Consider the following 20,319-nt stretch of genomic DNA (forward strand, 5'->3'; position numbering starts at 1 on the left):
TCCTGGTTACATCACTTTTTTTGTTACCCAGTTACTACACTTCGATGGTCAAGGCATATCTGTGGTCACAGAGCTGGGATCAGTAAAACAGCAAGGTGCCGAAACAGTCTGCTTACAGGTGAATATACGAATCATATTCTTACAGTGAGTATGAACAAAATATACTATCAATAATTAGTAGCTGGTTTCAGAACAAACCTCAACATCTTTATACACTCACTGTGCTCCATATTGACATGATGACATCACACAGTTGCTGCATATGTGCAGCAACTGTGTGCTTGAGATCTGTTGGCTGTGGAGGCCGTTGGAGTCCAGTGAACTCATCGTCATGTCCTAGAAAGCAGGCGGAGATGATCTGAGCTTTGTGACATGGTGCATTATCCTGCTGGAAGTAGCATCAGAAGATGCTCCACTGTGGTCATAAAGGGATGGACATGGTCAGCAACAATACTCAGGTAGGCTGTGCTGGTTAAACCAGGCCACGTTGGTACTAAGGGGACCAATTGGACTAAGAAAATCTCCCCCACACCATTAAACCAGAAGCAGCCTGAAGCGCTGGATCCATGTTTTCATGATGTTTCCACCAGATTCTGAGCCTAGCATCTGATTGTGGAGATGAAATGGAGACTCATCAGACCAGCAACGTTTCTCCATCTTCTATTGTCCAGTGTTGGTGAGTGTGTGTGAATTGTAGCCTCAGTTTCCTGTTCTTAGCTGACAGGAGGCACCCGGTGTGGTCTTCTGCTGCTGTAGCCCATCTGCTTCAAGGTTGGACTTGTGTGTCTAGAGATGCTGTTCTGCATACTTGGTTGGAACCAGTGCTTATTAGACTTGCTGTTGTCTTTCTATCATCTCCAACCAGTCTGCCCATTCTCCTCTGACGTGACATCAACAAGACATTCTGGTCCAGACACCTGCTGCTAACTGGATATTTTCTCTTCTTCAGACCATTCTCTGGAAACCCTAGAGATGGTTGTGTGTGAAAATCCCAGTAAATACTCAGACCAACAACTATGCCACGTTCAAAGCCACTTAAATCCCATTTCTTCCTCATTCTGATGCTCAGTTTGAACTTCGGCATGTCGTCTTCACCACGTTTACATGACTAGATGTATAGAGTTGCTGCCGTGTGATTGGCTGATTAGATATTTGTGTTAACAGGTGGTTGAATGGGTGTAATTAATGAAGTAGCTGGTGAGTGTATATATTTATGTGTTAGAATCATATTGTAAAAAAAGAAGCTATAAGTGTAGACATCTTTATTTTAACCACATCTTTTAATAATTTCTCATCAAACATTATATATATATCGAATTCTTCACAGTCTCATTTAAACAAGGAACCACTGAGTCATCTACACAGTCCGGGGTCCAGATGCATAAAACTTATATTGTTTTCTACTGAATAATAAAGTGTATGTATTTAAAAACAAAGCAAAACTCAGTCCTCATGTAACTATACCTACATGCAGGATCCTCATTTACACCACACCTTTATTCATTAATGTATGCAGACACTCTAATTCATCATTGGCTTGTGTTTGCATCACCATTAAGCAGCAGTAAGGAAAAAAAACTGTATAAGGAGAGATGGGTTCAGAGTAAAGGACCCTTCAGAGACAAAACCTTTGGCTGCAACTCCTAGTTTGGGTTCAGGTGTCTGTCATCTTTAGAAATAAACCTAAGCCTTTCTGTGTGTGTTGAATCATCAGGAGGTAGGTGCAGATGTAAATACTGTATAATGGTATGTTGGCTGTTTCATAAAAAGAGTTTTTGGAAGCCTTAAGCAGCACATGAGCTGACCATCACCAGAACAATGTCTACATATTTCTTCTCAGTGTCTCCTTGGTGACATTTTTCAACTTCAGAGTTGCCATCCTCATAAAGACTGTTACACACAGCTGCAGCTATTTAAAGCCACCATAATTAAAGTCTATATTATAAAATATAATAAGAATCAAAGTCAGAAAATAGCATTATCATACAAAGGAGCAAATTCTGCTGTATTGTTTCTGATGCCTCCAGCTCATCACATCAAGCTTAAATTCTCCTAAAATGGGTGTATGCACAGCTTGAGCAATGCATGATGTGTGCACCTTTTCCCCATACTTACTTTAAAAATCCCAGTGTGTGTGGAGAAAAAGGTCTAAAGGGTTTTTGGGTGTACACATGATATATGCATCTGGCCCCTGAAGTAAAAAGGGTAAATAATCCTGCTTCAGTATCTGTGCACATCAGAGGAGCAAAAGAAGAAGAACTTTGTCGTGGTGTTCTGAGACTGTGGAGAGAAGCAGTGATGAGACCGTCACGGTTCAGGAAATGAAACCTCTCATTTTATAGACGCCACAGGAGGAGCCATCTGGTCTAGGATCAGCATGAGATCTGGTTATGCTGATTGGCCAGACCTTACACAAGCAGGATCATCATCCTCCAATAGCATCTCAGCATGTGGGGGCCCCAGAGTCTGATGCTGGATCAGCGATAAGTGTCTTTTCTCCTGATGGAGGTTCAACTACTAGCAGGTGGGGTACAGTGCTGGTTTGGGATCTGCAGAGTCTCGGGTCATGTCAGCTCGCAGGTGAGTCTCAGCAGCAGCAGGATGGACTTTAACAGGATGGAGTGTTGCCGGGCACCTGCGTTGATGGCTGCACACAAACAGGATGCAACAGTTTTATTATAACTGGCCCCCCAATAAGTGCCATAAACTGACCTTTACATGGGTAAAACTCAGTTTTATATACTTTTATATGTTGTTCTACTTCAACCCTACCATGCTCATATTGTAGCATTTACACCACATCTCACCTATATGCCTGCATGGGTGACAATATTTGTCCGTCCAGACATTTTCTGTTTTCTGCATCTCATGTTTAAGGTTATTTTCTTGCTAATTTTACCTAATTTGTACATGAAATAGACTCGTGTAACCATGGTGACCAGTAAGCTCCCTCTCAAATGAGGCACCGCACTAGTATCAGGGTTAATATTTCCATCCATCCATTATCTGTACCGCTTAGTTGCAGGGAAGCTGGAGCTATCCCAGCAATTAGCAGGCAAGAGGCAGGTACACCCTGGACAGCTGGGTTATTATTTCATTTTATTTATTTATTTATTAATAAATGTTTTATTGTTTTTCCTTTGATTCTTAAAATTGTGTAGCACTTTGGTCGGTTGTTTTTTTTATATGTGTTATACAAATAAATTTGAGATGGACCTTCTGTTGAATGCTTCACTGGATGCTGTTTATAGTCGTGGTAAACTTGTGACATGCTTTACCTGACAGAGGTTAAACTGGACTTAGTTTTGTTTATTTTCTTAAAGGAGACAGATTTTTTTTTGGTGGTGTTTTTTGGGGCTCTGCATGTTTTCTTTTATATTTATACTCCTTTAGCGTCACATCTCACAGGGCCACACAGTTTGTACCAGAATATAGCAATAGTGAATTTCTCTTCTAACAGTAGTAGTAATGCATTAGAATAGAATAGAAATACTTTATTAATCCCTTTGGAGAGTCCTCAGCGAAATTTGGGTAATTACTACCAGGTGTTGGTCCTAATTTAACCTCTAATAATCCATGGTGAGTTTGATTACTTAGTAGTAATTCTCAGATTTATTACCACACACATGTTGACACTGAACTTACCTACATAATGCTCTTTCTCTTTTTTCAGCCTTGGGTTATCTGTAGGAAAAAAATCCAAAGTTTAGTGTGTGAATGTGGAGTCGGCACTGAAAGATCAAACAGACACATACTCACCAAACACAATGAGGCGGGTATGTGTGTCTGTGGAGCCCAGTGGGTTCTGTGCTGTGCAGCGGAACATGGACCCATTGAGCTCAGCAGGAACCCTCTCCAGCACCAGCTCCCTCCCATCGTGCTTCTCTGTGCCATCCAGCAAACTCCCACCGACCCTGGTCCAGGTGAACATGGGCTCAGGGAAGACCTCAGTCTGTGCAAACAAGATTTGGATTTAGGGTGTTTAGATTTTTAGGTTGACATTATTCCTTTTGCTCAGAAAACTCTACATAAACACAGAGTAGTAGAGCTGATCTCATCTCAGCTCTTAACATGTCTTGTCCTATAACATTTTTAGATGGGAGGCCTTAATCTTTACGGCTGGGATATTCTCAGAATGGATCATGTGCACGAACATGAGAGCATCTTCAGATCAGTCCTAATCTGCTTATTTAAGAAACTGCAACAACAGTGATAATCTCTGCAGTCCTGCAACCTGCTTTGAAGCATTTTAACACCATTTAAACACAAATCTATTTAAAAAAAAGCCGCTCTTAAAGAGATTTAGCATGCTGCACATCTTCGCAGCACAATGTGACAACATGGAAGTTGGATTTAAAAGTGAACAGAAAGAAACTGAAACCAGCTGCTCACTGGAAGTAAAGCCTTCAATCCAGAAACCTCGTTTTACACTTCAAAAGTACTTTGGAGATTTGATTTTTAAATCCGTTTCTTTCTGTAGTGGAATTTCTGGTTCAAAGAGGCTGTATGTCAGAAACTCACTGCAGAAGGTCCAAGCTGGAAGCCCTGGACAGTGATTCGCACTGTGTCTCCCACTTTGGCCTTACTGGGCGTCATGGTTAACTTTGGTCCTCTGGGAGCAGCTGCAGGAAGAGTAAAACAGCATGTTGGAATACTAGAACACGCCAGGTTCAGTGTGAATCACAACAGAGGCAGAATAGAATAGAGCACTGAACACAGAGCATGGGTCTACATCCGTTTCATGTAGCTGCAGTTCATGCTGTGCTCCATCATCAGGATTATCCTGATGGGTTCTTGTTAAATTCATCAATGTCCTGTTTGAGTGTCTGCTGTCATTATCTAACTAGCTGTGTTAGAAATAATAGAAATATGTCCAACTTCCACTTGTATTAAAACTACCTGTAACTTAAAGTCTGTGTATGTGGGTGTTTTTGTATTTTCTTACCAAGTCATGTGATGTGTTTGGTCTTCATGTTTTATTTGCTGCACTGCGGTTTATGTGTTTTGTTTTGTTTTCAGGAATGATGTCCTCAGCTGGCCTTCATTATGTGGTGCCATCAACAACACGCACACACACAGTGTGTCAGACCACAGGGTTTAAATCATCACAGTTAAATGTTGGCAGCTCAGAGCAGCTGTGCATTAGTTAACACACATAATTCCTGCTGTAGTGAATAAATCCAGCCACTCACTCCATCAGGAATTAATCATCAGTTCAAAGAGAGAGTATAGAAATTTGTTCTTTTGTTTGTCATTTGTCTGGTCTAGAAGGTTAGTCTTGTGCCTCTGCCCTTACTTTGCTTCTAGTTTTTATCACCAAGTTCCTTGGTTTTCCTATCAATGCGCATTTTTTGTAAGGGCTAAAATAAAGGCTGTTCTGACCTCTTCCTGCCTCCATCTGTGAGTCTGCATTTCATCCATATATTCTCACTAACTGACAAAGTGTTTTCTTATGATCAAGCACAAAGTCCTAGAAAGGGGGCTGGAGGGGAGGTGGAAGAGTGTTGCAGACTAAAATTAAGAGAGTGCAAGTTCATTACCATTAAAAAAAAACAACTTTCTTGATTTTTTCTTTTCATTCAGGTTTCTTTTTAGTTAGTTAGTTGTTGCTTTAGACATTTTTGACAGGTCTAGCCATTATGGTTACTTGACTAGGTTTAGGCAACAGTTTCCTGGTTGGGTACTAAATCTACTTGGTTAAGTTCAGGATAAAAACTACTTGGTTAGGGTTAGACATAATCACAGTTTGACCTTAAACACAATAAAGTCACATTAACCGCTTGATGCCTGTTGTCACAACTTTGCGACATACCACTTCTGGCCTTTGTTTTATTTATTTATTTATTTTATCACAATCATGTATTCAATTTGCTTACTTCCTTTCATTCACTCTTATTTATGTATTTATTTATGTATTTACATTATTAATGTATTATTTATCTTTATTTACTAATTGTTATTAACTGATTTGATATTTATTTGAATTTTTATTCCAGTATTCTTCTTTTTGTTATTTTGATCCTGAATTTTTCCTTAATTTAATTTGTTTTAATGTAGATACATTTTTTTTTTATTTTTATTTTTATTTAACCTTTATTTATCCAGGTAAAAATGTTTGAGAACCAGTTCTCATTAGCAAACATGACCTGGCCAAGAGGCCCCAGCAGGAATAAATAACGTATATACATACAACTGTGCATACACAAGAACCACAATACAACAATACAAAAAACTACACCTAACAACACAGAGCAAATACAAATATATAAAAATGAAAGGGGGGAGGGAGTAGGTTTCAGTATATGGGACAGATCTATGTGAAAAGATAAGCATAAGTGAGGGTCAGCATCGTCAGCAGGAACAAGTGTCGACAATAATCTGTTGAAGTCTCTGTCTAAACAAGGAAACAGATATCAGAGATGGAAGTTTAAGAGTGTTCTGCAGTGTGTTCCAGTCATTTGCAGCGGAAAAGTGGAAGGCGTTACGGCCAAAAACAGTGGAAGTTTTGGGAGTAATGAGCTTAATAAATTCGGATGAGCTGGTGTGATGAGTGCTGTGAGCGAAGTGGAGAAGAGATGACAGGTAGAAAGGTGTCTTGTGCAAGATTGACTTGTGAATAAAAAGAAACCAATGATGGAGTCGCCGGGTGTGAAGGGAGGGCCAGCCCACCAATTTATAGAGATCACAGTGGTGGGTGTGGAAAGGGGCGTTTGTGGCAAAGCTTATGGCTGAGTGGTAGAGAGTGTCTAATTTTTTAAGGGCTGTGCTTGTTGCCATTTTATAAATGATGTCACCATAGTCAAGAATTGGAAGTAAAGTCAATTTGACTAAAGTGCATTTGGTTGCGTGGGTGAAAGAGGCTTTATTACGGAAAAGAAAGGCTAATCTGGCTTTTATTTTGGCTTGAAGATTATTGATGTGGGCGATGAATGACAGAGATGAATCCAGCCAGATGCCCAGGTATTTATAGGAAGTGACATATTCCAAAGCCGTGCCGTCTAAACAGGTGAGTATTGGTAGGGTGTCGGCACCAGTTTTCCCACTGAAAAGGATGCACTTTGTTTTACTAGAGTTGAGGCGAAGGTGGAGGTTGTGGTTGTGGAAGGACTGCTCTACTGAAGTGAGGCTGAGTTGAAGAACAGCTGCTGCAGCTTGTGGAGAGGGGCCGACTGAATACAAAATGGTGTCATCAGCGTACAGGTGGATTCGGGAGCTGCCAGCAGCTTTATCTGTGTCATTGATGTAAATGGAGAAAAGGGTGGGGCCCAAAATAGACCCTTGAGGCACACCTTTGGAGATAATGAATGGTTCTGACATAATATTTTCTGCTTTCACCAACTGGGCACGGTCAGAAAGGAAGCTGGAGAACCAGTCACAGCAGGAGGTGGACAGACCAATATTGGAGAGCCTTCGTAGAAGGATCTTATGGTCAACTGAATCAAAGGCCTTGGCAAGGTCGATAAAGGTGGCTAAGCAGACCTGCTTAGAGTCTAGCGCTGTGATGACGTCATCCAGGACCTTCACAGTAGCTGTTATACATCCATGGCCAGGCTCTGCATTAAGGGGTTAAAAGGTGCTGTTGTGGGGCTTGTCTTAAGATGGGTACACATATAAGGATTTTCTAAATCAGAAGAGATTTTTTATCTGTTATAACCCTCACACATGAGATACAAAATCAGGCATTGAACAGTTTTGATTGTACTGTGTGTGGTGTGCTTCTGTCCCGCAGCTGATCTAGAATCTCATCCTCTGAGCCAGAAATGTCGCGCAAAGAAACAAGAAGAAGAACCATAGCAACAACTGCACAACATAACACCCAACATAGAAGAGGACATGCAAGACAAGGGTGGTCCTGGGACTATTATTAACAGAAAAATCCAAAACTTTGGAAAAAAAAAGTCTGAAAATGCCTGTCGTCTGATTCCGCTAATCTACATGGGTCAGTGCTTGGTTTTCTGCTCTTCAGTCAGCTAACTCTGTGATTGGCTACATTCCATTCCACATCACAATCCACAGAGTCATGACTCTGAAGTCGTCGGCTTTCCCCACACACCGGAAGATTTGTGTCATGAACATTGACCATGTTTAATACTTGCAAATGTCAGCCATGACCCGTTTCATAGCCAATTATTAGAACAAATTTGCTCTTAACACACCTCGGACCACAAGATAATCTTATAGGATAATCTTATAAGACTTAAGATAATCGGCTGTTTGCCGTCCTTGGTCCGAAAGTGGGAAAATCGGGACAAAAACAGCCCGAAAATGTTTATGTGTGCCCAGCTTAAGTAATGTGTCAACAGTAAAGTTTAGATGCACATGTTCACATGACTATAAAAGAATAATGACGGAATAATGAATAAATATAAAAGAATATTTTTGACTCAGGTCATAAAACCTACTTTGACATATAATCTGTGGGGTTGTCCTTTGCAGGACAACTAAATCTTGAAAGTTTAAAGCAGCACAGACCTGTATCACTTGTCAGGTCACTAGTCTAACAGTTGAGGCCTTTCAGTGGAATTGATCTGTTTTTACAGTGGGTCCAAATGTTTGCATGGCTACAACAAGGCATGGAAAATATGGCAACTGCTACAACAGAATTTTAAACAAGCTAGACTTTTGACTGCAGGGAGGTTTGAAGCTTGAAGTGCTGCAATGCAGCCATTACGTTGTTTTAAGGGAAGAGGGAATCCTGGAAAACACTTATTGAATGTAGGCAATTTTAGAAGTTAAGCTTGGGCAACAGTTTCCTGGTTGGGTAGTAATGATTCACATTTTACTTTTTAACAGAATCCAACTTCTGTAGGAACCTTTACTACCTCAACAGTTCCAGACTTTGTGAAGAGTTATCTCAGCTCATCTGATGGGTGTGCATGACTCACCAAGTGTGACCTCGGCCTGCATGGGCATGGACAGAGCTGGGTGCTTGACCTCACAGCTGAACAGAGCCTCATTGTCCAGTTGGGGGTTGAGGCTCCAGGTCAGCATCGCTTTCACCTCCATGGTACCATCACCTGTTGCCTGCTGCCAGTGCTGGAAGTAGTAGAGTGGGTCACTGCTTTGGACCCAACGAGGAAACTCTCGGCTCACGACTGTCTCAGGAATCACCTCTGTGGTTGGTTCAGGCTTTAACTTGGACTCTTCCTCTTCCTCTTGTTGGAGGGCATCTGGGCCATTTTGGCTGAGCTGGGTAGACTTCTCCTCTTGCTCCAGAAGGGACTGGGACTTTTGGAGTTTGGTGTCATCAAGATCTGCCTTGGTGAGAACTTGGGAACTCCACAGTCCTGCCGGACTCCTTGCCGAGGTCTTGTCTGGACCAGAGCCCTTGTTTTGATATCCCACTGAGGATGAAGACTGGACTGCTGGAAACACATCGATGAGCTCGCCATCCCGTTTGAAGTACACCTGAAAAACAGAGACAAAGGCAACTGGGATCAGCAGGAAGTGTGGAAGCATCCACAGTGGGTGTTAATTTTACAGTCGATATGCAGTCCCAGCTGGTGCCTTTTCTCTGTCTTATACATAGAAACTCCCTGTTTTCTGATATGAAATAGGATTAGTCATTTTGTCAAACTTAGTTTATGTTTAAAACACAAGAAAATGAAAGTGTCTATTCATTCAACAGCCATGTACAATATGATTATCATCAAATTTTAATCTAATTCTTGATTCCAACATTTTAAAAGCTCTACTTTTGTTGAATCCCTGAGTACAAGGTTCCAGTATTCCCCTTACTGACCGGCTTTTCTATCCAGTCAAACTCTGCAATCGATTCTGATTTATATTCATCGTTGCCTGCATGGCAGTGGTGTGAATCCTTAATAAAAATTCTTTTGCCTACAGAAAACGTTGACATAATGCCAGTGATTTATTGATAGCATCTTAAATAACATCAGCAGACGCGTCTCACATCACAAAGCTACAGAGATGGACTACTGGGCAGTATACCTTCAAATACAACCCAAAATACATAACTTGTAGCAGATAGCCATGAAGAGTTTCTAATAATGTGCCATTGAATGTTGAACAGATGAACTTTTTAACATACATGCAGGCTTTATTTACATACTTACACATTTCACCATTGTTACCCAGGGCTAAGTTGCTAATGACCTCTGCTAATACAGAATAGGTAAAGCGTGGGGGTTGGTAAATGCAAATTATAGTTCTGAATGGTTGTAGCAGCAACAAATGACTTCTTTCTTCCCCAGTGATCAAATGTAGCATCATAAAGTAAAGTTAGCCCCTTTAGCGTCCTTTTCACTCAATGTACCCATGGTGCTCGAACTGAAATAGGGTGACCAAACGTCCTCTTTTAACTGAACATCTTTCATTTAATTTAACATATAATCTGAACTGGAAGTTCAGAATGAATTTTCTCTATCTCAGCCTCAAATTTAACTTTTTACTCCTACACTCACTCGTTATCCACTCTCACACAGTCATGTTTCAGTTCGCAACAGGAAAGGGAAGGAGAGAAGGCAGTTGCAGTGCAGAGAGACCAGAGTAACTTGATGTTTGTGCAAAATTGTGAAGACAGTGGGGGTGCCTCTCCCTTCTCATGGTCTCGGACGGGCTTCTCACCTGTTGTGGATGTAAATCTGTTACACTAACCTAGCCCAGCACTAAAACAATCACCACAAAGTAAACTTAACACAACTAAACACTTAAAGCACCCATTGTGGAAAGGGAGGTAGTCGCGACACACACACACACACACACACGGTGCACAACATGAGGGGGAGAGCGGCCGAAGCCATTCTAGCTTCTCCCCCTCCAGACCTGCCTCGGCTGCAGCCTTTTCAGCCGGAGCTTCCCCGTAGGCTGCAGCCTGACTGATCCAGAGGAGTGCCAGTCATACAGGGGCAGGGACGAAGGCGCTGGCCTTAGCCACTCCGGACAGCGCTCTGCCTCCCCTAATCACAACATAAACGGCCACAGCTGTCTATGACATGCACGGGCCGTAACAAAATCCCATTGGAGTTTCATGTTTTGGACTGATGACTTTGATGGGGGTAGAAACTGTCTAGGAGTTTTATAGTTTTAGATCTGAGTGTCTAGCTTCTATTATAGCAAGAAAATGATAAACTTTAAATGTAAATATGTCTTAAATAATACACACGTTTTTGGCTTCTTGCGGACATCATAAAAAAAAAGAAAAAAAAAAAAAAAAAGAACTCATTCATTGCTGTGGATAATGTGCACATTTTATCTGGGCTGCACCTGGACAATTTGACCATAAAAGGAAATCTAGGAACTGTGACTTCATAGTTGCCAGGTAGATAAATAAAAAGTCTTGCAAGGAAGAGCTCTAGACTACAGGTAAATTGAGCTATTTGTGCATAAACTAAATGTGCATATGCCTCTCTTCATGAGCTATGACTGATGTCATCTGGATGGGAGATGATGTTAGCTAGATGTCTACGTAACTGTCTAAAAAGCCGCCAGTTGATTTAAAATACTACAGTGAGATTTCTCCCTTATTAGCTTCTGGCTCTATGTAGCATTCAGACATGTTATAGAATTATTTGCCCCCACTGACATTTTTCATACTTTGTTGTCCTACAAGCTGAAATCAGAACTGATTTAGAAAGATGAAACAAACAAAAAATTTCATCATGCATCATTCACTTCCAGAAGCCAGCATTTAGCTGAGCTTCTGTTTCTGACAGTTTTGGCTGAACTTCTCTGGGGTGTTTTTTCAAGTATGTGAACATCTACTGCAAATTATTAATCATTCATACAAGTGAAATCACTCTTCCCTGGATTTCATTCTGTCACCATATGCAGCTGTTCTCTAATCCTCTGATGATAATTCCAAATACTTTCTCCACAGAGGTCATAAGGGGTACAGCCCAAAGCTCGAAATTGCTTTTCATTTCAAATTTTCAAGCTTCAGGCTGTATTTGTTTGTGAGTGTATGTGAGTGTGAGCATTAACATTTCAAATCCAGCAATGTTCCCATTTTGATTATGCACTGAAGGTACCAGCACTTTTCATTTTATCAGACATCCTGTTATGTTTTAGAGTTCTTTCCAAGATCAAAAATTACTCCAAAGAAAGCTCATGAGGTGTACTTTCTTATCAAATGAAGCTGAGGCCCAAATTTGATTGTTGGGACTAAGTTCTTCAGGAGAGACCACAAGTAAAACAGCTTCATCTCACCACAGGAGCTGGCTTTGCTCCTTTAACAGTGCAGACCAGAGTGAAGTTCTGGGCTTCGTAACGGCTGAATGGAGCTGGGCTGTTGGCCACCTCCACGGAGATAGACTTGGGAGGTACTGCATAGAAAATACAAAGAAATCATTGAAATGATTTGAGTACAGTTGGATGAATTGTCATCTGCTACAGGTAAGCATGATTCTCTTCACATCCACCATCTGATATGGCCAATAAAATGAATGAGAGCACAATAAAAATGAATACAAACCGATGACAGTGAGCGTGATGCTGCTGGATGCTAGAATCACTTTGTCTCTGGAACTCCTGTCATAGATGCCCACGTGGCACTCATACAGGCCATCATCATCCATCTTTACCTCTGGAAGTCTGTTCAAATGCACAGTTGCAAATTTTTAACAGGATGATTTCTTTTTAAGTGGACCTGCCACTATCATTTCCAGTCATATCATTACTAATATGGGGTAGTTCTAGATTAGCTTTGCATCCATTATAATTTCAAATAATTGTAACTATTTCAAGATTTTATATTCTTGTCTCCATCTCCTAAAACAAGAATGTTATCCCCTCAAGGATTGATAAAGTCCCCCCCCCCCCTTTTAATTTCTTTTATTTCTTCTTTTAGAAGTATTTTCTGATTGGTTGAATTGTAGAGTCAACGGGAAGATGATTGATGGTGATTCGTGATACCGTTGGTGCAGGAAATCACTGCAGCTTGTAACAAAAACACAATACCTTTGACAAACGTGCTGTTTTCAACCATGATGCCACTTCAAATCCAGTACAATACATGTTCAAGCTAGAATTAGATCCAAAATATGAAGGCGAAAAGCACAATGAACCACCACAGCAAAGTTTACAAAAATCCATCTTTGGTAAAGATACTCATTGCAGCTACACAACAATACAGATTATATTGTCTTTCAGTCCTTCAAGTATAAACATTTTTCTGCATGCTCATGTCTTAATAGGTTCAGATGTAGGATGTGTGGTAAAGTGCCAGTGAAAGAAGAAAACATTTGCCGCAAAGACCGTTGAAATTATGCTTACATACTCTCCTATTGTTACATGAAGATAAGCTGCTAATGTGTTGGGGTTGATAACTGCAAACTGTGGTTGCTTGTGGTAGTAACTAATTGTGTCTGAGTGGCTGTAGAAGCAACAAATTTGGTAGTTTTGGTTTCACAATGAAAAATGTAAAGTATAGTTAAAAATGTATTAAAAATAGTTGTAAAACACTCGTTCAAACTTCTTTATTGGAGAAAAAAAAAGCCTCAAAACTAGTCTGGATGTTAAAAATACAATATGATCTCAAGCAGTGTCTCAGTTATATGATTTAACTTAATATGCCTGTAAAAAAAACCATTGTAGGATGTAAAAAGTAAACAATTTTACACTTTAAGTATTTGTTGATATTCTAGTTTCAAGCATAGACTTGGCCCTGAGCAGCAGTCCCAGCTGCAGCAGGAGATGTTCAAGTCTCCTCCATGACCAGAACGATAGTGAAACGTGCACAGTTGCCACTGGCTGATCCCGTCCTGGCTTACAGTCAGATATTAATGCCTATAAATAAAGAGTGTGGACAAAACCTTTAAAGTTACAAGTACTGTAACATGTTGTAGACTCTGAATTAGATAACAGCCAGAGCTTGGAGTGGTTCTTAACTTTAGGTCTGTTAAAAGGGTTATTTTCTATTGCTTTTTCTACTGTTTTTAATTAAAATGCAATTAAATGCATTTTTCCAGACATAACCAGAGCTTTATTTTAAGATTAATTGATTCAGTCGTCCACTAAAATTCATTTAAATAAAAAAAAAATTGCTTTTTGGGGCAAATATTATGCGATTAAAATGCAATTAATCAAGATTAATTAATTACAAAGCCTCTAATAAATTAGATAAATTCTTTTAATCGAGTCCCACCCCTAACATTTTTTAATCTTCCTTTGATTTCAGTTTTTTGTGAGAATATTTTCTCTCAGCATGATTAATCATGTCATGATTGATCTTCCACATTCTGCTCTTGCTTAGTATATTGCTCTCAAAACAAAATCAAAAGATTTTTGGTCAGATAGAAGATTGTAAGACTTGGTAAAATAGCCATTTTTTGCAGTAGGGTGTGGGGAGAGGTTTGCTGGAGGTTCCTCAGCTGAGCAGAAGGGTGGTATTATTAAGGCTGGTTCATGCTGTCAGCTGGTCTGCTCTTTTGGCCCTGTTTTGGTGGATGGCGGCTAACTGTTAGCGCTTACTTTTTCAGCCAGAAAATCACATCCCAGCCACTGCTGCCCCCCATCTGGCATCCTCTCATGGCTTTTGCTCACTTTTCATTTAATTCTTTCCTCACAGCACACGCTAAATACAGTCCTTTTATTGGCTTAGGGTGATTTTTAAGATAATAATGCATCTGCAGATAAGCCAGACAGCATGTAAAAATGTGCCATCCCTTCAGCAATAGGCCTACTCTTTGCAAGTGCCTGCTGGGTCTCCTTCAAACCCTTTTCCCCAGTGTAAACCTTCAGAAATGAACAAATGAGCTAATCTTCTCTTACCTGACTGTTGACTGGTACACCAGATCCTCTCGTCTGTGCCCGTCTTCCATGTGGGTGTAACTGGTGTTGTACATGGCATCATAGGTGAAAATTTTTTGCTTGGCGTTGCCTCCTTCCATGACCTGCATCACAATCCTAGGCTTGAATTTGCCAAGTTCTAATACAGCAAGTGAAGTATCTAGAAATAAGTCATGAGCCCTATCTGTGGAAATGTTTCATACATGCATTTATATAAAGATGCAAGAGTAAATCTGGTTACTCTCATTTCTAATGAGTTAGAATAAGCTAGTTTTTAATCAATTCTAATTTCTTAATCGGATCGAAACATTCCTGTGGGCATCAATTAAAGTTCTATAAAACAATAGTCTAGTGAGATCAAAGATCCATCTATAACAACCTGAATAGAACTTATCAAATTCTCTTTTAAAAGTCACAATTCTGTTCAATTCTTTTGACTCTGATTTGGAGAAAATCTAACACAAATAAAACATAGGACAACATAGTGTGTGTTGTTAAATCTGTTGCAACACAGTTTGAAACACATTTCTCATGCACACTTCTGCCATCAAATTTAAATTTGATCAGCACCAATCAGCCATAACATAATGGCCACTAACAAAGACCCTAATATTAAATAAGTCCTCCTCATCCCACTGAAATAGCTCTAACCAATCAGAATGCAACATTGGAGTTTTATAAGCAAACTAGAAGCAATATTTAACAAATCTTGGTTTTATTTTCAACACACAATGATTTCAAGCTCAGCTTACATGAAGTAATTGATGGATTCAAAATTATTTACTGCTTTGCAGCTTCTAACAGGTAAACTGTATTTTTAAGTCTAGAACATGTTTTCTACACTGAAACCGTGGTGGAAGGTCATTATGAAGATGAATGTTTCAGTTTGGAAACCAGAAAATGTTTTTCATGTTTTCAACAGGAGATTTGGAAATGGTAAATGGTCTGTATTTATATAGTACTTTTACTGTACCTGCAATGATGCCCAAAGTGCTTTACAATATGCATCACATTCACACACACATTCACACATGCAAGGTGCTCAACCACGACCCATCAGGTTCGGTGTCTTGCTCAAGGACACCTAGACATGAGCTTGACAAGCTGAGGATTGAACCGGCAACCCTCATGCTACAAGAGGACCATTCTACCCAATGAACTAGAGATCATCAATGGAGACATGATGTTTTTTTTTTTAACATTTTATTATTCCTTTATAATACAAAAAAATACAATTTCCCAGTTGGACACTCCATACTGTAAAATGTAATGTGGTAATGGTAATAATTACCATTATATCCTTTTGGACCTGTGGGTTGTGGGGTGGGATCTTTGTGAACTGGGTTGTTTCCCACAGATTCTATTAGATCCCTTAGGAGTTGTATGAGTTTGGTTATTTTTTATTTAAGAGTTTGGACTCTTTAAGTCCTTTGAAACCTATTCACATGTGAACGCATTTTTTCAAATTTTCCACCCTAAAGCAGTATTTACTTAAGCTGGATTTATCGTGCTGAGAATAAAAAAGATTTTTGTGTCTTCTGGACTAATGCTTGCAGTGGGTAAAGATGTAAGTTTTACTTGTTAAACATCATTGTGTCACTGCTGATGTCAACATTATTCTCAAAACACCCATGGGCTCACCTGAAACCACACAATCTCTCGGAGGTTTCCATCTGTTTGGAAGTTGCACTTGAGCGTGACTGTGTCTCCAATGACTGTAGGAGGAAGAGGCTCAATGGAGACGGTCAAATAACCTGCCGAACACAGAACAACACAGGACAGGATTAATCCAAAATACAGTAAAAACGGGTAGTTTAGCATTTAGAATTCCACTTGTTTAAAAATGTAGTTAAAGGATATCACTTCCTAGTGAAGAAACATCAAACCCGAGATAATTTTAAATTCTTTTATCGTCCATCTCTGTAGTATGCTTGTTTGTATTTTATTGTTTTATCTTTTCCTGTATGGTGTTATTTTAATTCCATCTTCTTACCTGCCTGGGGACTACAGATGGAAATTAGTATTCTTTGCTATAATCCAGCATGTTTACATCAGCATGTTTTTACTGATGATCATAAACCTTTAATGTCCTAATTAAATAAATAAATAAATGAAAAATATTTAAGAAAATGTTTTCTTTCTCTTATATTTTCTTTAGTAAGGGGGTAAACCAGATCTCAGTCCTGAAGTCTTCACCATGTGTGAAGTTGGTGTGGAGCGAACTGATATTTGGAGCTGCCCTCCAGCATGTGGATGTGGAGCAAAGGCACCTTGCAGAGCAGAGGCAGGGCAATGCTGGAAAGCCTTCTGTCATCACAGTTAGCCTCACCTCCACAATGCTGGCCTGTAGTACGTGACGTCACCCTGCCTACAGATTATTTTTCTCCCATGTTTTTCCTCTTAATCCTCCCTGCAGCTTTGCATCCAAAGAGCCAGTCATTTGCCCAGCTCGGGTCTCTCCAGACATGCAAACAATGTGGAAGAGAGATTAACACATATCTAAATAAAGCTGAATCAATTTAAAAAATCTAACTGATTCATAACGTCCTTGGTAAACAACAGAAAGCAATCATTTAAGTGAAGAAAGCATATTTTGAAATGAGATTAAGGTTGGTGAAAATAGATATTGGAAAGTGATATCATTGCCCCTGATCAGCTTAGGATGGGCTGTGGATGATTATGGCGTTTGTCCTACTTTAATGTGCCGAGCACAGAAACGGCAATATAACAGTTTAACCTCTGAGGAGAAATTTTGAAGTATGTAATATATGGGTCCTTATGTTGTCGTAGCTGGAGAAGATGAGGCTCTACAGTTGCTCTGCTTTACATAAATTTCTCCCATGGTGGGGAATGATTCTGTCCGACTGTCAGATGAAAGAATTCACACTGTAAAAGCAACAAGTTAAAAGACTATGAAAACAGTTCTATTGCTGCAATGCTGCACGAAGTATGGCAGATGTGATGAAATGAAAACTACTGGAGATTCTCGTCATAATAAAACCCAACTAGTTTGCATTCCTAATTATCACCTGTTCACCTGTCGCCTGCAGCTCTCTCTCGAGGATTCCTGTAAGGAGCTCATCATTTCCGCTGAAGAGCCAGCTGCCAGAGCCAGACATTGCTTTACAGATACACCTGTCTGAGTTATAATAAAATCTTATAAGGTTTCTGATATTTTGTGGGTTTTTGATCTGCTGAGCCGTTATAGTATCAAGAGGAGCCTCATATCTGTATATCCTCTTGGCAAAGCAAATTTATTTGGCACAACATGGCAGCTAGAACATCATTCTGCTGTCATGATGCTGGGCAAGTTAAAAAAATAAAGATAAAGCAGTTTGTTGCGGTAAATACAGTTGCAGTGTGATTGGTGCTATTACCTGCATCTAGAAACCAACTTCTTTTAAAGTAGCATGGATTGATCAATTGATGCAACGATGGTGCTGTTGTGTACAAACTAAAGCGAACTGAATGGTGTAGCTGGAAGTCAAATGAGCCACATATTAAGTAAATCTGGTTTGTTTGTAGCAGCAGAAGTCTTGATGTGTCCTACAGCTGAAAACACCACCAGACCAGGATGCTGAATGCAGAATTGAAAAGAAACTGCAGAGGGATTAAGTCCTAAATAAATTAATGGCAAACCAGTAAACATAATACTCACTGAAGTAAATGGGGCAATCATTCCTAAGTCTTTAAGCTCTTAAAAATGTGCTTTGCATGAATGTGATGCTTAGTTACATTAACATTTGCTCTTCTCAGCTGCAGTTTCCTGCAATTCAGCACATCATCATCGTACAGCCATGATGCTGTAGCCAAGTTCATTTGATGCCTGTCACACAGTGTGACTCATGGCATAGGGTTTCCTATTAAAAGTCAATCACTACTTGATATTGGGGCTTTTACAGCACTGTAATCAGACCAGCTGGGCTGGTTTTATCTGCAGGGTGTCCACCTTCACACTGGTACAGCTGACATTATCAGTTGAAGGACTTAGGTCTGCATGAGCTGTGTGATCTCCAGAGGAGAGATTCACTCATAATCAAGAATCTAGAGAGAAGCTTCTAAGATCATAGATAGAAAGTCTGTGATTTCTTCTTTGGGATTAACATCCACGCACTTTGTGGTTTGAACAGCCACAAGCATTTAATCATTTTAGAGTACAGATTACCATAAGCAATATGGGTCAGAGTCAGACAATGGGCTTTTTTATCCCCAAGGGAAAATTACCGGACAACATTAGGTAACATGAGAAATGAGTTTCTCCTGCTATGAAGTCACATCACCAGAATGCATAAATATTTAATTGCTTCTAATGGCTAAAAAAGTCACCAAAAAAAAAAAAAAAAAAAGGTCACACTGTATTTAGTTGGACCGCCTTTAGCTTTGATTGCAGCTGCATTCTCTGTGTCATTGTTTCATTAAGCTTAAGATTTATTTCCATCCAGTGTTTCAAGATCTTCAATCACATCTCAAAGATTCTCAATGGGGATCAGGTTTGAACTCTGTGGTGACCAATCCATGTGTGAAAACTCTGTCTCCTGTTCCCTGAACCACTGTTTCACAATTTGAAGCCAACGAATCCTGGCATTGTCAATATAGCCATACATCAGGGAGAAAGAAAAATCCATTGACGCAATAACCTGGTCAATATATTCAGGTTGTCAGCTGACCTCATTATTTAGACACATTATTATTCATTATTCAACTGCAGCAACCCCAGATTATAGACTGGCCCCAGTTCAGTAGGCACTAGGTTGCATCACTTTTTCTGTCTCTCTTCTTGCCCCCATCATTCTGGAACAGGGTAAATCTGGACTCATCAGACCACATGACCTTCTTTCATTGCTCAAGAGTCAAATTTCTATGCTCTCTAGCAAATTGAAGCCTTTTTTCCAGTTAGCGTCACTGATTAGTGGTTTTCTAATGGCTCCACAGCTGTTCTTCACGTTGTTCATGCTCTTACTTTCACTATTAAACATAGCCCTAAGTTCTACTGCTGTTTTTCTTCCATTTGTTTTCACCAAACGTTTAAGTGATCACCGATCATAATAGATTGCTTTATTTCAAACATGTTCTGTCATTCAAATCTCCTACACCCCCCCCCCCCCCCCCCCCCCCCCAAGAAAGATAAAAATAAATAAAAATACAATACAAAAGCAATACAACAAAACAGTCCAATACTTTTCTGGCTTTAAACAGCTTTTGCACCATTACTATTCTGGATTAAACTGTTGTTCTTCAAGCTCATATTTAAACACAATTAAAATGTGCATTTTGTACCTTCTTTCAAGCTGTTAGATGTTTTAACTTTCCTTAAATAAGATTATTCAGGATTTTTTTTTCTATCCACATTTCTTCCTGAGAGATGATGGTTCCCCACTAGCCTTCCAGTTTTTAAAAAAGCAGTGGACAGGTCTTCACCCAGTTCTAGAAGTTTCTGCATCTCCTTAGATGTTTTCTTTGCTTGATGCCAGTGATTGGACCCTTCTTAAACAGACTAACATATTTTCCACAACCACAGGACGCGTCTTTTCACATGGTTGTTTAAGAAATGATCAGGTACTCATTGCATCA

General features: G+C 39.7%; 1 protein-coding gene across 1 annotated transcript; it reads right to left on the reverse strand.

Annotated features, from left to right (window-relative positions):
* Positions 1-1,404: 1,404 nt before the first annotated feature.
* Positions 1,405-16,569, reverse strand: LOC121651772 (immunoglobulin superfamily member 21-like). The gene is made up of 9 exons (XM_042004186.1): positions 16,390-16,569; positions 14,731-14,852; positions 12,434-12,552; positions 12,169-12,284; positions 8,886-9,408; positions 4,522-4,622; positions 3,760-3,952; positions 3,646-3,684; positions 1,405-2,647 (listed from the first exon to the last, which is right to left on the reverse strand). The coding sequence occupies exons 1-9, from the start codon at positions 16,567-16,569 to the stop codon at positions 2,565-2,567; spliced, it is 1,476 nt and encodes a 491-aa protein (XP_041860120.1). The 3' UTR covers positions 1,405-2,564.
* Between the last annotated feature and the right edge of the window lie 3,750 nt (positions 16,570-20,319).

The sequence above is a fragment of the Melanotaenia boesemani genome, chromosome 13 (genome assembly GCF_017639745.1).
Source record: "Melanotaenia boesemani isolate fMelBoe1 chromosome 13, fMelBoe1.pri, whole genome shotgun sequence".
Classification (NCBI taxonomy): domain Eukaryota; kingdom Metazoa; phylum Chordata; class Actinopteri; order Atheriniformes; family Melanotaeniidae; genus Melanotaenia; species Melanotaenia boesemani.